General features: G+C 45.5%; 1 protein-coding gene across 4 annotated transcripts in view; it reads right to left on the bottom strand.

The window, feature by feature from the left end:
* BLOS1 (GCN5L1 family protein) overlaps nt 1-16303 on the bottom strand; it is a 42713-nt gene that overhangs the window by 1095 nt on the left and 25315 nt on the right. For all 4 annotated transcript variants that reach the window (XM_086806652.1, XM_086806651.1, XM_086806654.1 and 1 more), the window contains exon 3: nt 1-71. This exon is cut by the window's left edge and continues 135 nt beyond it. In XM_086806652.1, the coding sequence (XP_086662778.1) occupies nt 1-71 (71 nt within the window). The remainder of the gene's footprint in view (nt 72-16303) is intronic.

Below are 16303 nucleotides of genomic sequence, written 5' to 3'. Positions count from 1 at the left end.
CCCATTCAGGGTGTCCACTAAAAGGTCTGAAACCACACCAGCCGCAGCTAGAGCATTTTTCTTGGCTTTTTCTGTGTTCAAAAGACGAATGCTCTTGTCAAAATCTGTGATCATCATGGTTGAGCACATAGTTGCAATGAAACGTATGTGATAACTTTTGAAACTTGCAAAACGTATTGTACATTTCAGACACTTTTTTTAGCTGCAATTTTAATCTGATCAAATATCAACCTGCCCCATACAAAAAACAAAGAAAATGTACATGGCTTCTACTTTTGCGCACATGACATCCTCAATAAGTGCCTACAAGTGATGTCCTTCCCACTCAAGAGGAACTCTGTAGTGAATTTTGGGCTCTAGACACTCTATTTGTAATTCTACTTTTTTATGAGAATCAAAAATCTCACATCAAGTTTTACAATGAAAAACGTTTGCTTTTCATGATGGAAAAATAGCAAAGATAGGCAAATTTCACATGTTCTATAAATTTACAGGGATTTTAGGATGTTTCTAGGCCAATTATGGGATTTCTATTCTTTACAAAACACTTTTGAAACTCCACACAGGCAAGACGGTATAGAAATGACTTAGATTTGGCAAACTTCTTTACGCATGGACACCCTATACCTAGATCATCCCAAATGGGCCCGACAGCTGCCACACAACCATAGGTCTTGTGTAACTACCATTATTGGTCAATGGTCATATCGACCCACTCTACATCTACCACACAAAAGACAGCAGAGAGCTGCCTCAACACACAATTTACACACTTTTACAATAACATTCCCACCCATCCACTCACGACTTGTCTCCCTTACTATTTATTACACCCAAGCTTTGTAGAAGTTTAGGGTTAGGGTTTACAGCCCAGACAAACTATGGTGGGTGGAAAATGTCCATGGTGTGTAGAGAGAGAGAGAGAGAGAGAGAGAGAGAGAGAGAGAAAAGAAAGTTATATTAACATCTTCAAAAGACCCAAAGGGCCTATGAGACCAAAATGATGTGTACATAGTGTCCAAGAAATCTCGTCATGGATGAAATACGAAAAAGCAACAGTAAACTAAAACTGAAAACTGAAAGCTAAGATCTCAGACTCAATGAAAGCTAAGATCTAAGAGAGATAGAAAGAGAACAAAGCTCTAGAGAGTAATTTTCATGACTCAATGATTGATAGATTGATGCTGTGTTAAGCTCCAAGTATAATGCTTTTATAGCCTTAGAGGCTCATCTGAATGACATTACTGCTTATGTCAAAAGGTATAATATCTTGATATTTATTCTAACCACTCTAAGAGTGGGTTCACAGAATATCACACACATATACACTCATAAGAGAGTGTTCACACACATGGACACGACCTTGATCCCAACAAACCCCCCAAGGGATTGCCTCATCCTGTGTCAAGGATAAATCTAGGCACAATGGTTCTAGTTTCTCTTGCCATCCAAGGTAGAGACAAACAAAGGATTAGGTCATACACACAAAATAAAACAACATAGAACTTGGACTAAAAAGCCTAGTCATCCTCACAAAAGTTGGCTTCCATCTTGGAAAGCTCCTTTTCTTCATCAACATCCGACATTGACTGTACCTGCACTGACACATCAACATCATTCCACGGTTCTTCAACATTTGGGTCATTTTCAAAATCAGGTGAAATCTATCAAATTGATGATGTTCTTTTAACAAAATTTGTGGGATGGGCACAATGGCTCTAGTTTCTCATGCAAGCTATGGGGTCCCAAGGGTAAAGAGAAACAAAGGATTACGTCATACACAAAATAAAATAGGTCTTGTCACGACCATAGTTGTTTCTCGTACCAGTACGAATCCATTCATACCGTACAGTTCGTACGGTGCGGTGCCGTATGATATCATACGGTACGAGTCCCCCCCCCCCCCCCCCAAAAAAAACAAACAAACAAACTTTGAAAAAAAAAATCCAAATGCTTTTAAAAAAATATAGAAACCCTACTTAACGAAGATCCCAAATGCCCGCAATACTTCGCAACTTTCGTATTCACTAAGTATTCCATATGGGGTTGTTGAGAGACCTAAAAAATCTGGCAAGGTAGACTGGTAGTGTAGACTTGATTGGTAGGATGAGAGAATCTTGCTACATCACTTGGAGATCCCTGGTATAGGTAGGCTAGATAGTTAGATTCTCAAGTTATGTACGAGGGAGAAGATTTGGACATGGTCATTTTGATCTAGAGAGGAGTTCCTAAACCTATCACCCTATATGCACTGCTCATATTTGTGCAAGGACGGTCCCTTTGTCATAAACGCTACACTGGGAGACCTTTGGTATTGCATTACCCATCCAAGTTCTTTTTTGGAGACAATCGGGAGATCCAACTCGGAGAGACACATATCCATGTTCTGGTTCCTCAAGCACTGTAGACTCCTCCCCCCCCAACCTTCCCTCACATTCAAGCTTGAAGCTCCATAGGTTGTAAATGTTTAAAAAAAAAGAACCGTATTTTATCGTGCGGTATCCGAAAATTTCATATCGTACCGAAAATTCCCGTACAATATCGTATTTTCGTACCATGACAACTATGGTCACGACCCTGTGAATTTGTACAAGCGTATGGGCATGGTGGTCAGTTTGCAGGACACCAGTGTGCAGGACATTTATTAAATGTGCACACTTGTGGTCTAGAGGACTCTAGGTATTATTTTGAAGTTTCCCTTTTATAACCCCATGTGGGGGACAAAGGTTTTAAACAAAAGAATACTTTTTGGGAGAATCGTGGCTTTGGGCTATTATTGGCAAAAGGGCTTCTTTTGGAGGAGTCGAGCGGCAGCCAGGGAGGCGCTTTTTCTCTCATGCTTCTCTCTGCACAAAAGAAAGGCGGGCCGGACTGAACTAGAGTAAAGGTGGGCTAGACTGGAGTTATGCAGGTGCTTTCACACTCTCTCTCTGACGACAGACTGGCTGCAGGGTTATTGGGCTGGACTGCTCACAAGTTGGACAGAGAGGCAGCGCTGGCAGCAGGATCGCAAGCCGGCTGAGTTGCAGAGCCCCTTCACGCTGCAGAGAACTCTGGACTGAGCAGGTCCACCCATGCTTTCTCATGATAATTGTCGTACGCCGTGACCCCATTGTACATCCTCAATCCAGGATAAGTTAGGCACGAGCTACGTAGGTCATTCCTCAGCCTTAGCGGGTCAGTCAGTCAGTCAAGTCCCTTAACCCACTTGGAGAGAATCATTCACGCATGTAGAGTTAGTAGAAGCCTTAGGGTTTGCATCAGAAAGCACTCTGCATTCTGCATAATATGCATTCATATGCCTGTGCATCATTTAAACATCCCAGAAGCCTTAGGGAATTTACTAGGATTTATCTGGTATTTTTCCCATATTTTATAGTATTTATTTAGCATTTATTGTCATTTATAAATATAAACTTTATTAAATGACCAGCCAACTTGACCAACCTCTAGTTAGTATAAATAGGCTTGCATAGGGCTTAGTTTATCATTCAGTCTTCAGTGTGCTAAGAGCTTTCCTCTTCAGCCCTAGGAGTTCCCTTGCCTTCAGCACTACACTAGTCTCATCCAGCCCTTGGAGTGCTTGAGTTTGCTTCAGCCAGCCCTGTTTATCCAACGCCTGCAGTTCAGCAGTCCCTACAGCCATAGGCGCCTACATTCAGCATCAAATCAGTCCCTGATTCAGCATACAGTCCAACCTCAGTTCAATGCCAGAATTCAGCCAGCATTTTCTGCATGTGCACCAGCCGCCTACGTTCATCTGCGTTTACAGATCAGCAGCCGTACACATCTGCGTTACAGTCCAGCAGCAGCCGTACACATCTGCGTTTCTGTCCAGCAGCAGTACAGCCTGCGTTTTCAGTCTTGCATCAGTTCTACAACAGTACCCCGCCTTCGGTGCATCATCCATACATGCAACAGCCATCTGGAGAAGGTAACACAACATTCATAAGCATTTACAGCATTCTAACATAGCTTAGAACAGTCCACCATCTCCTTTTCTCAGCCTCAGGTGTGCAGCCCTTCCTCATGCCCTTGGGAAGAGTGCATAGGCTCGAGATCAGGTCATCGAGGTGTTTCTACAGCCGTGTACAGTTCAGCCAATCTCCGATCCTCCGAGATCTTGCGTTTGGCTTATCTACAGTCCATAGTCATTCTCTCTAAAGAAATAAAGCAAATACTATCTCGTTATCAGGATAGGGGGGCCTTCAGTGGGTGATTCGGGACCCAATCTGGTGTACAGTTCTCATATCTCTCTCATATCTCTTTAAAGTTTGAAGTATTAAAGTGGATTGCTAAACTCACGAAACTCAGGATACAGAAGACGGTGTGAGCATTTGTGTGACAGGATCTTTCAATACAAAGACTTCCGCTGCATATCACATTGGTATCAGATTCAAATTGTCCACACACACCGTCTCCTAGCGTGGGGGCATCCTTGGATGGTTAGATTGCGTTACAGCACGACCACCGACTTCAGCATCATGTCTGCAGAAGAGAGTACTCATCAGCCGGAAGACGTCTCCCCCAAAGGAGACCATGTTCTTCCGCCTACAGCAGACACCATAGCTCTTCTTAGAGCTCAGAACCACCTGCTCATGGAGCGTCTCCAACTCTTGGAGGCAGCAGCAGCACGTCCTTCTACACCTCTAGCAGCACCCGACTACATCTCCCTCTTCTTTCAGATGGAACAACAAAGGAGAGAGGACGAGGCCCGAAGGAAAAGAGAAAAAGCAGAAAGACGGGACTATGAGGAAGCCCAACGCAGGATCGACAAAGACCGGCGTCAGGCTGAACTCGCCGCTCGGGAACACCAACGTGAGCTTGATCGAGAACGTATGTTACTCGGAAAAGGAGGCCATACACTTGAGGTATCAGCAGCTCTCCTCAGTCTCCCCAGTCATAGGTGTCACCAGCCAGCAGTCCGCAGCAGCATCAACCACCATCATTCGCAGTCAACCAAACTTCAGTAAGTATGATGGTAAGTGTGATCATTCATCAGTTAATCAATTTATTCATCAGTTTAATGCTCATTTTCCATTAGCTAGGATCACAGACCCACAAGACAAAGTCCACTTAGCGGCTCCCCATCTCACTGGTCAGCCAGCATTGGTCTAGTATTCATACAGACCAGGCCACAGGTGTCACAGCCTTTGACTGGGACATCTTTGTCCATGACCTGAAGACCAGATTTCTCCCGCCCCAGTACATGACCGGTCTGAAAGACGAATTCTATGGACTCAGACAGAACGGATCCCCAGTGCTTTAGTTTTTCGGTAAGGTTATTACTTTAGCACATCAGTTAGGGTTATCTGAGCAAGCTAAGATGGAGCAATTCATTCGTGGATTGGACTACATTCGGTTCACAGTTCGTAACTTTGAACCAGGTACATATGACCGGGCTCTGACTCTCGCTCAGAATGAAGAAATGAAGATGAACGGAGGCAAGCCCAAGCAGTCATCTCAGTCCAGTACCAAGCCCCAACAGGGGAAGGGTAATTCGTCTTCTAAAGACACTAAGACAGACAACAGTTGAAACCGATCCCGTCAAGTGGGAAAGACTCCGTTGGACACCCACACGCTTAAAAACACAACTTTAAAACCACAAATATGAAATGGACAACTTAAAACAACTTGAAATTAAATGAACAGAAATGGAAAGATGGACACCAGCACTGGGGCCGGAACGGGCCGACCCCCCCCCCTCAATATATGATATATTTATTGGGAGTATTTAAAGAATACAATGCTCCATGGGTTCTGAGAACCAGATAATGTCCATGTACATTTGAAAACAGTACCAAACAAATAGGCTCGGATTTCGATGAAGAAAACTCGAAGCAGAATGACCACTAGTGTGGTCCAATCTCTGCGGTCCTGTGCTTTCACTGGACTCCGCGGAGAGCGCCTCACTGGTGTTCCGAGACCACGCACAAACAGGCGCTCTCGTACTAACGCCTGGCTCTCCCGATCTCAGCACCTTTGGAAAGGGGTTAGAATTTAAATATTAAAACAACAAGTACCATATACTTACCACCTGTTCACATGCACTGAAACTTGTCAGAATACAGGGCAGACTTCACGACTCACTGGCAGGCGTCCCCGCTCAGTAAGTAACACGTCAAGCAGGCAAACACACGAATACATGTCATGCGAAAACAGTTTCAAGCATGCAAATCATGTGTGCATGTGCAAATAGTAACATGGACATATCTCCCGTTCATGGAACATGTACAAAATATCTGTCGGCACAAAACTGGCACGACATAAAAACATAAAAACCTGGTCTTCCTATGGAGTGACAGTCCCATAGGTAAGACACAGTTCCAGGCACGAGTTTCCCTATGGTGTGACAGTCCCATAGGTAAAACACGGCACGAATACTGGCTCTTCCATGGCGTGACAGTCCCATGGATCGAACACAGTCCAGGTCATACACGGGTGGCACTGATCTGGCTCCCGTCCATACGACACCATCCTGCTAACACACGGGTGGCACCAGTCTGGCTCCCGTCCATGTCAGCAAAATACTGGCCTCTTCACACGAGACACCGGCCTGGCCTCAAGTGAACGAGACGCAAAAACTAGGAATGGACCAAATGGTCGGCCAATTGGTGACATCCCCCCGGGCTTCTAAAGAGTTGACCTCAACTTAAAAGCCTCAAGATATGCCTGCAACAATTGCGGATAATCTGCAAAATAATCCTCATTTACCCATTTGGCATCAATAGGCAAATAATTCTTAAACTTCACAAGGTATCTCCTGGAAAGCTTTCCTGCAGGTAGCTTTCTCTCCTTATGAAAAACAATCTGTTCTGGCTGGAGGATCTCCTCAAGCTCTTCAATCTCTGGCGGATCTTCTGTGATGACAGGCTCATCAGGATCTGGCCCCACATATTTCCGAAATAGACTCACATGAAAAGCATTGTGAATCTTCCAATGACTAGGTAAAGCAAGCCTGTAGGACACTTCATTGATCTTCTGAATCACCTTGAAGGGTCCATAATAGCGAGGAGAAAGCTTAGGATATGATCCTTCTCGTCCTGGCCTCTTCCGAAGCCTAGCCTTCTCAAATTTCAGCAATACCCAATCACCTTCTTTGACTTCCATGTCCCTTCTATGCTTGTCAGCAGCCTTTTTATGCTTATCCTGAGATCTTGCAATGGCTGTACGCACCTGACCAAAGGCAACATCCAAGTCACGAACATATTCATCAGCTGCAAAAATCTCATCCTTTGTACGAAGGATGGGTGGCAAGACCACTCTGCCATAAATAATCTCAAACGGAGCCTTTCCTGTGGAAGCATGGATCGTATTGTTGTAGGCAAACTCAACAAGTGGAAGATACTTCTCCCATGCACTCTTTTGATCTGCCACATAACACTTCAATAAATCCAACACAACTGAATTTGCAGCTTCACTTTGGCCATCCGTTTGGGGATGATAAGCTGATGAAAACTCAAGCTTAGTACCCATATTATCAAACAAAGCCCTCCAAAATAGGCTTGTAGTCCTGGGATCTCTATCCCCAACAATGGATTTAGGCATACCATGATGCTTGAAAATATTAGCAAGAAAAAGCTTTACCATATGATCAGCTTTAATGGTTTTCTTGACGGGCAAGAAGTGAGCTTGCTTGCTAAACCTGTCCACAATAGTCCAAATAGCATCATTCCCATGCTGGGATCTAGGCAAATCCATAATAAAATCCATCGTGATACTTTCCCAAGGTTGCGAGGGAATAGGCAATGGCTGAAGCAAACCTGGAGGCTTTTGCCTGTCAAATTTCACCTTTTGGCAATTGATACATGCACGCACATAAGCCTCAATGTCTTTACGCATGCTTGGCCAAAAGAAATACCTCTGAATCATGCGAGTAGTAGGCATAATACCTCTATGACCAGCATATGGTGGAGCGTGACATTCGTCCATAACCTTTGGACGCAAATCCTTCACCACACATAGGCAATTATCCTTCATGAGATAACCCTCGTTGATAACATAAGAGGCATGTGAATGACCAGCCATCAAATCAGTCCATATATGGCAAAAATCAGCATCCAAATGATACAAATCTCTCATAGCAGATAGATCTCCATGAGAGGCCACTGAGACTGCAGCAACATAAGGCCTCCTAGAAAGTGCATCGGCCACCACATTTTTCTTTCCTGGAGTATGCACAATCTGAAAATGAAACATGGAAAGAAAGTTTGCCATTCTCATCTGCTTCTCTGAAAGCTTGGTTTGAGATAGAAAGTATCTCAAGCTTTGATGATCTGTCTTGACTACAAATTCAGCCCCAAGAAGATAATGTTTCCAAATCTTTAAGGCGTGAATTACAGCCAAGAGCTCTTTCTCATAGATATCCATATGAAGCTCAGCATCATGCAAACGACGGCTCTCGTATGCAACTGCATGTCCTTCTTGATTTAGGACAGCTCCTATGCAATCACCACAAGCATCACATTCAACCACGAATGACTTGTGCAAGTCAGGAACAATCAATACTGGACCACATATAATAGCATGCTTGAGCTGCAAGAAAGCATCCTGTTCCTTTGAAGTCCATTTGAAAGCAATTTTCTTCTTCGTGAGATCATGTAGAGGAGTGGCAATCATGGCGAAATGCCTTATGAAACGCCTGTAATACGAACATAATCCCAGAAAACTACGTACTTGATGTACGTTTTGCAATTCGGGCCAATTCCGAATAGTCTCTATCTTTGCAGGATCCATTGTAACTCCATCTTTGGATACAATATGACCCAGATAATGAATCTCTGAAAGGAAAAACTCACTTTTCTTGGCATTGACGAAAAGTTTATGCTTCCGCAACTCTTCGAACACTGTGACCAAATGAGTTCTGTGTTCCTGCTCATTCTTGGAGAAAACCAAGATATCATCAAAGAAGACCCCTGTAAACTTGCGATGGGGTCGGAATATCCTATCCATCATACGATTAAAAGTAGCAGGAGCATTGGTGAGACCAAAAGGCATTACCAAGAATTCATATAATCCGAAGGCTGTCTTGAATGCAGTCTTATGGACATCTTGTGGCACCACTCGGATCTGGTGATAACCACTCTTCAAATCAAGTCTGCTAAAGCAAGCTGAACCATCAAGCTTATCCAAGATATCATCAATACGTGGAATAGGGAATCTGTTCTTGATGGTAAGCTTGTTCAAAGCTCTATAGTCCACACACATACGGAATGATCCGTCCTTCTTTTGAACAAGAAGCACAGGAGAGCAGTAAGGTGAGGAACTGGGCTGAACCAAACCTTTCTCTAAAAGCTCGTTTACCTGCTTCATAATTTCTTCTTGTTGTGCAGCACTCACTCGGTATGCGGGTTTGTTAGGTGGAGAACTACCTGGCACAAGATCTATGCGGTGATCTTCGGGCCTTTGGGGAGGTAATTCACCTGGCAACGAGTCAGCAAAACAGTCTTTGAATGCATTAAGAAAATTCAGCCTATCATTAGACATAGCATCCACATTTTGATGATTTGGCACAAGACTATCACGCACAAAAATCAAGTACGCTGAAAGACTCTTTTTCATTGCTTTATTAATTTGGATGTGTGATACAACTGGGATGGAATCCCCTTCTTTGCCAGCATCAATAAAATGCATGCGGCCTTTATGCATAAAAGAAATCATATTGGACTTGTAGTCTTTGCGGGGCTCAAGCCTATGATGCCACGGCTTGCCCAACAATACATCACATCCATTCAGAGGAGCAACTAGAAAATGCTCATTATCAAGATAGCCCTGTATATGAATACGCAACTTCCCAATCAAAGGGGTAACCTGCACCTCTTTGCCAATAAATGCAGCTTCAGCTTCAATCTGAGGTCCCATGTTTTCAACCTCAATACCCAATGCAGCTGCCATTTGCATAGAGATGAAATTGTCAGTTGCACAGTCATCAAACATGAAAAGTGCGGGCTGATCCTTGATTTGCCCCCAAGCCTTGCAAACCATTCTCTCTTTAGCATCATGACCTGTATTACCTTGCACATCAGGAACTGCATGAACATTTGCTTTGGTGTGCTTGTCCTCGTGCTTTGGTTTACGATCTGGGCATTGCCGAAACATGTGGTCTTTGCTACCACAAGAAAAGCATTTTCCATCCTTAGCATATTGCTCTCTTTGCTCCGGGGTTAAGCCAAATTTGTTCTTTCTTGGGCCCTGTTCTTTGGATGTGTAATTTTCAGCTTTACCACCCTTGTAAGGCTCCCGGAAGTTCTTTTTAGATGGCTGTCCGCCCTTTTGCTGATTTGGGACAGCCTTGTCCTTCGCCTTGGAACCTCCTTGATCCTGCTTGATCTTGAGCACCAATTGCTCTGTAGCAAGGGCAGAAGCTGTGAGTTGTTGCAACGTATGTTTTGGGTGCAATTCAATACCCGATCTATAAGCAGGTTGCAATCCAGAACGAAACTTCCTCTTTCTTTCATCCTCTGTGATTAGCATGAAGGGAGTCACTTCCAGCAACACTTTCCAAAATTTGTTAACATACTGTTGCACACTCTCATTGTCTTTTTGTTCCAGCCTGTCCCACTTTTGAGTGAGAGTTTGCTCCGCATTGGGTGGCAAGAACTGAGCATAAAATCTATCTTTGAATTCCTTCCAAGTAGAGATGGGATCCTTGGTGATCTTTTCGGTGATCCACCAATGAGCAGCAGTGCCTTTCAGAAACATGCTAGCATGGCGCACCTTCGACTTTTCTGTAAAGTCCTCATCGCTAAAAGCAATGTCGAACTGTGCCACAAACGCTAACACCTTAGAAGCATCATGTTCACCATGAAAGACATCAAATTTGACATATTTATCACCTGCTTTGAACTCCTTGAGCTTCCTGGCATGAGGCTCATGGTCCTCTCTTTTTCTTTTCCCCTTATCCAACGGGGTAGCCCTGTCTGCATGGGCTCCATGGGCCGTCATAGAAGCTTCATGGGGCACGGTGGCATGTGCTCCACGAACTCGAAGCTCAGATGCATGTGACTTACCTGCATATGGCATGGTCTCTCCATGAGACAACTCAGAAGGCAAAATTTTTCTGGAAGCAGACCTGTCACCATGAGATACATATCTTGCATGCATGTGACTTTCGTGCCCTCCATGAGCACTGGCATACATAAATCTGTCAGGCTTAGTGCCTTGGGGAGAGGATGCATGACGAGAGGTGACAGTCACCTCTTCCTTTTGCATAAAAGATTTCAGCCTCTGGGATGCGGGATCTCCATGCTTCAAACGAGGTGGATTTCTGAATTTTAGCTCTCCGTCATCCCCCTCTTTGATATCACCTTTGCGAAGGAGATAGGCAAGTGCCAACTCCCTTGGTTTCTTGCCCATTTCACGAGCCATTGATTCAAAGGTTACATCAACCATAGCATCAGCCTTCCTGGCTTCAATAGCACTTTGTAGATGAGGATCTTCATGCAAAAACTTCAATTCTTGCTCTTGAGCCTGCAAAAGTTTTCTCATATGTTCCATTTCAGCTTTCATAGCATCAAGGTCTTGTTCAAGCATAACTGTCTTTCCTGGAGACAGTTGACCCTTGGATTCACTATCAAGAACTCTTTCAAGGGGCTTGTGCCTACCACGCAGGGCATCAGACCCACGAGAAGCACTAGAGGGACCCCTTGAATTTGGTACTTCCAAAGGGTTGCCTTGGCTGTCCATTGTGTTTTAAGTTTGCTAAAAGCGGGATATCCAGTACACAGGTTCGTTTCCCCACTAGGAAGAGGGAAACAACCGTGCTCTGATACCAATGAAACCGATCCCGTCAAGTGGGAAAGACTCCGTTGGACACCCACACGCTTAAAAGCACAACTTTAAAACCACAAATATGAAATGGACAACTTAAAACAACTTGAAATTAAATGAACAGAAATGGAAAGATGGACACCAGCACTGGGGCCGGAACGGGCCGACCCCCCCCCTCAATATATGATATATTTATTGGGAGTATTTAAAGAATACAATGCTCCATGGGTTCTGAGAACCAGATAATGTCCATGTACATTTGAAAACAGTACCAAACAAATAGGCTCGGATTTCGATGAAGAAAACTCGAAGCAGAATGACCACTAGTGTGGTCCAATCTCTGCGGTCCTGTGCTTTCACTGGACTCCGCGGAGAGCGCCTCACTGGTGTTCCGAGACCACGCACAAACAGGCGCTCTCGTACTAACGCCTGGCTCTCCCGATCTCAGCACCTTTGGACCGAGGTTCGCCAATACAGCTTGGACAACCCGGCACCGAACGGGTGTTGGCCGAGCGGGACGAATCTTTTATCAGATTTAAACATATAATACTTTACTCAAATCTGTAAATCACTTACTTGTAGATGGTTGATATGAAAACCAATCCTCAGAGTATGATGAAGTCTTCCAGGTGATGTGAAGTCTCCTTGTAGAACACCAATGGAGATAGGTTGTACCACCTTTGTAAGAGAAAACAAGCAGCACCTATTTGCCAATTTACTACCGCCTGTAGGAGCATGTAAGAGGGTTTTGGCTGCAGCCTGTAGTGTAGAAGATAGGGCAGCCTATTAGTAGCCGCCTGTGCGAACAGCCACAGCAATGCCTTGGTGAAGGTGGCCCACGTCTGAGAGCAGTGGAGAAAAGGCAGCGCAGCCTGTAGGAGCAGCCACCTGAAGAAGCAGCAATACAACAGCCACCGGGTAGAGGAGGGAGAAGTAGCCGTACAGCAGAGAAGTTGCAGCCAGCCGCCAGGGGAGTGAGAGAGACAGTCGCCTGTAGGTGTGGTTGCAGCCAGCCTGTAGAGGGGCAAGCGCAGCCAGTAGAAAAGATGGCAGCCGCCTTTGCGTAGGAAGAGCAGCCTGTAGGAGATGGCATGGAGGAAGCAGCCGCCTGCAACTTATACTCAGCCACCTGTAGAGAGGCAGGCGCAGCCAGCAACAGCAGAGGGTACAGCAGTAGTGGCAGCCAGCCGCCTGGGGAAAGTTGAGGCAATCACTTGGGGCGTGTACAGCCACCAGCCACGATGGAAGAGATGGCCGCCTGGTTCCTTTTCGAAAGGTGATGAATCAACGCCAGATAGAGACGATGAATCCCATGCTTGAGAGGAAGGTTTCTTTAATAAAATAAATGTGAAGATAACCTTAGTGATACCCACGCATGCATGTGGGGGATTAGTGGGGGTTGGTGACCATGCCCACCCCCACACTCACTTAAAAGTGAGGCTCCCCACCTTGGCCCCTAAGTGGGTGCCCAAAGGGGGTGCCCACTTTTAAATAAGTGTGAACCCCTAACCTTATAAAACAAAGGGGTTAGAATTTAAATATTAAAACAACAAGTACCATATACTTACCACCTGTTCACATGCACTGAAACTTGTCAAAATACAGGGCAGACTTCACGACTCACTGGCAGGCGTCCCCGCTCAGTAAGTAACACGTCAAGCAGGCAAACACACGAATACATGTCATGCGAAAACAGTTTCAAGCATGCAAATCATGTGTGCATGTGCAAATAGTAACATGGACATATCTCCCGTTCATGGAACATGTACAAAATATCTGTCGGCACAAAACTGGCACGACATAAAAACATAAAAACCTGGTCTTCCTATGGAGTGACAGTCCCATAGGTAAGACACAGTTCCAGGCACGAGTTTCCCTATGGTGTGACAGTCCCATAGGTAAAACACGGCACGAATACTGGCTCTTCCATGGCGTGACAGTCCCATGGATCGAACACAGTCTAGGTCATACACGGGTGGCACTGATCTGGCTCCCGTCCATACGACACCATCCTGCTAACACACGGGTGGCACCAGTCTGGCTCCCGTCCATGTCAGCAAAATACTGGCCTCTTCACACGAGACACCGGCCTGGCCTCAAGTGAACGAGACGCAAAAACTAGGAATGGACCAAATGGTCGGCCAATTGGTGACAACAGTCCTAGCTCTAGTTCAGGGGGTAAGGAATCCAAGCCTAAGAAGACCCTTGAGGAAAAGACTCAAGCAGGCATCACTGGAGGCTATCTTCCTCCAGAGGAGCAAAGACAATATCAGTCAGAAAACAGATGTTTTTTATGTCATACCATTGGGCATGGTAAGAAGGATTGTCCAAAAAGACAAGCGGAGCAAGCCTCCAAAGAGCCTTCTGCCACAGTTGCCGCAGTATCCCCCGCTCCTCCAGACCTGCCTGTGCTACCACCAATGCGGTTCAGATCTTACCTTCTATGCATTCCATGCCATCCGTGGTACTTGATGCTAAGCAGGAGGGTGAGGCAATAACCACACAGAAAAGCCTGATCCGAGCTTATGGCTCTGCCAAGGGCCGACAGTTCATAATCCTTTTTGACATGGGCAGTTCTGAGGATGCCATCTCTCCCCAGTTGGCTACCAACATGAGCTGTACCTTAGTGCCCTATCATTTGGAGGTAGACGGGTTTACACCTGGTCTCCGCACCCACATCTCTCAGAAGGCACAACAGTTTTCTTTTCAAGTTCAAAAGACCTCATTCCAGCGAGATTTCATTGTCTCTCCTCTTTTGGGATGTGACATTGTCATGACCCTGTGTTTTTCTCTGGACAAGATGCAGATGTGCACGGGGACATGGTGGACAGTGTGAATGGCATCAGGTGGGAGTGAAGATGGAAGCCCATGTGTGGATAACCCCATGTGTGAAAGGGGGCAAAGGAATTTTAACTTAAAAGGTTTTAAAAACCTTTAAAGTAATTTTTTAATGCCATTTATGAAGAAAACGTGGCCCATAAGCTATTTTGGGGCCACGTGTGCTTTTTGGGAAAGAAGAGGGGCTGGCAGGCAAGGAGGAGCCTATCTCTTAGAGGAAGCTTGTGCTTTTTGAGAGGCGACTGCTGGATTCAGAAGGAGGGAACTTCTAAGCCTTTCTCTGTCGCGACTAGTGGCCTGAATTCCACGTGGATGGACTGCACGTGGGCTGGACAGGGGGACAGAATTGAGCAGCAGGCAGGCGGTCTGTTTACAGGTGGCATGCGGGGGCTGAACAGCACGTAGAGGTTCTCCCTCTCTAGCCACAAGTCGGGCCAGCAGACGGGGGTGCTTCTTCTTTGACGGCTGGTCACCAAGGAGCGCAGGTGGGCAGATTGCAGGGCAGCGCACAGCTTAGCAAGCTCACCCACTCTCTATCTCTTTTTTTGGAAAGCTGGCAGACTGCAACGCTTTCTCTCTCTCTCTCTCTAGCTCTTGGAGGATGCGTTTTCTTTCTCTCTCCAGGCGGCTGGCTGGTCTGCAGAAAAGTACAGCTTTGGATTCCATGTGGTCAGGACTGTTGGCCGACAAGATCTCTTCCGGAGGGTGGCAAGTTGCAGGAGAAATAGTAGAAGGGCTGAAGCTGCGGCACATGCTCTCTTTTCTCTCTCTCTCTCTCGCTTGGTGCACAAGAGGGCTGGATTGCAGGCGTTTAGGGCTGCGTGCTTTTCTCCTAGGTGGCCAAGGGTTGGTTTCTTTTGATACAAAGGTGGACAGAGGTTGTTTTTCCATGAACATAGACATCATGTCGATGGCGTTCAACTGATGGAACTTTCAGCTTCTCTTTGCTTTGGATTCGGGACTGTTTTGGGACAGTCTATGGGCTGTTTTTGTTTGGTTGCAAAGTACAGGTCATTTGGTTATGTTTCTTGGCATGGGAGTGAAGCAAGCTCGCATGGCTGCGTGCTCATGGAGCAGATTGTTTTCTTCCTGCTAGAAAGGAACAGTGGGACCTACAGTTATGAGCATCTCTATGTTGCCAGATGTTTCATGAGGGAACAGGTAACTAGATGTATGGAAACAGGACAGAAGTTTCAAAGGGAAACAGGCCTAAGGGCTTCATGTGGAAACAGGTCGTAGGTTTCTCGAGGAAACATGTTTTGGGTTTCTCCAGGAGATAGGTCACATGCAGGCAAAAGGTACAGGGGGACACATGTTTGGTACAACCTTGCTACTGATAGGACAGGGGACAGGGAATCCATGACAGAGATGGATAGTACCCTTGGAAGGTAGAGAGGGTTTGTACAGATGTGTCGATTGTATGGTATGCTGTGCTGTGATACTCTTTTGAGAGACAGTTTGGGAGTCTGTGTTGTGATGCCGAAGCACTGGATGTGTCAGGGTGTGATGCTGTTCATAGTGTGAGAGGCTATGGATGGTTGTGGCAGCCTTGATCATGGGAGAAAGCTTCTGTATTCAGACTCAATGTGTGAGAGTCTTTCGATGTGAACAATGGCTGGATTTATTTGTGGATGCCGTGTGGACAAGAAGCCAGATGCAGGTTCTTTGCAGGCTTTAGGAGTTCTACTGGGACGGC

This window comes from Cibotium barometz, chromosome 12, assembly GCF_041138505.1.
Source record: "Cibotium barometz isolate CiBa-2024 chromosome 12, ASM4113850v1, whole genome shotgun sequence".
NCBI lineage: Eukaryota > Viridiplantae > Streptophyta > Polypodiopsida > Cyatheales > Cibotiaceae > Cibotium > Cibotium barometz.
This window is presented reverse-complemented; position numbering and strand designations above follow the sequence as displayed.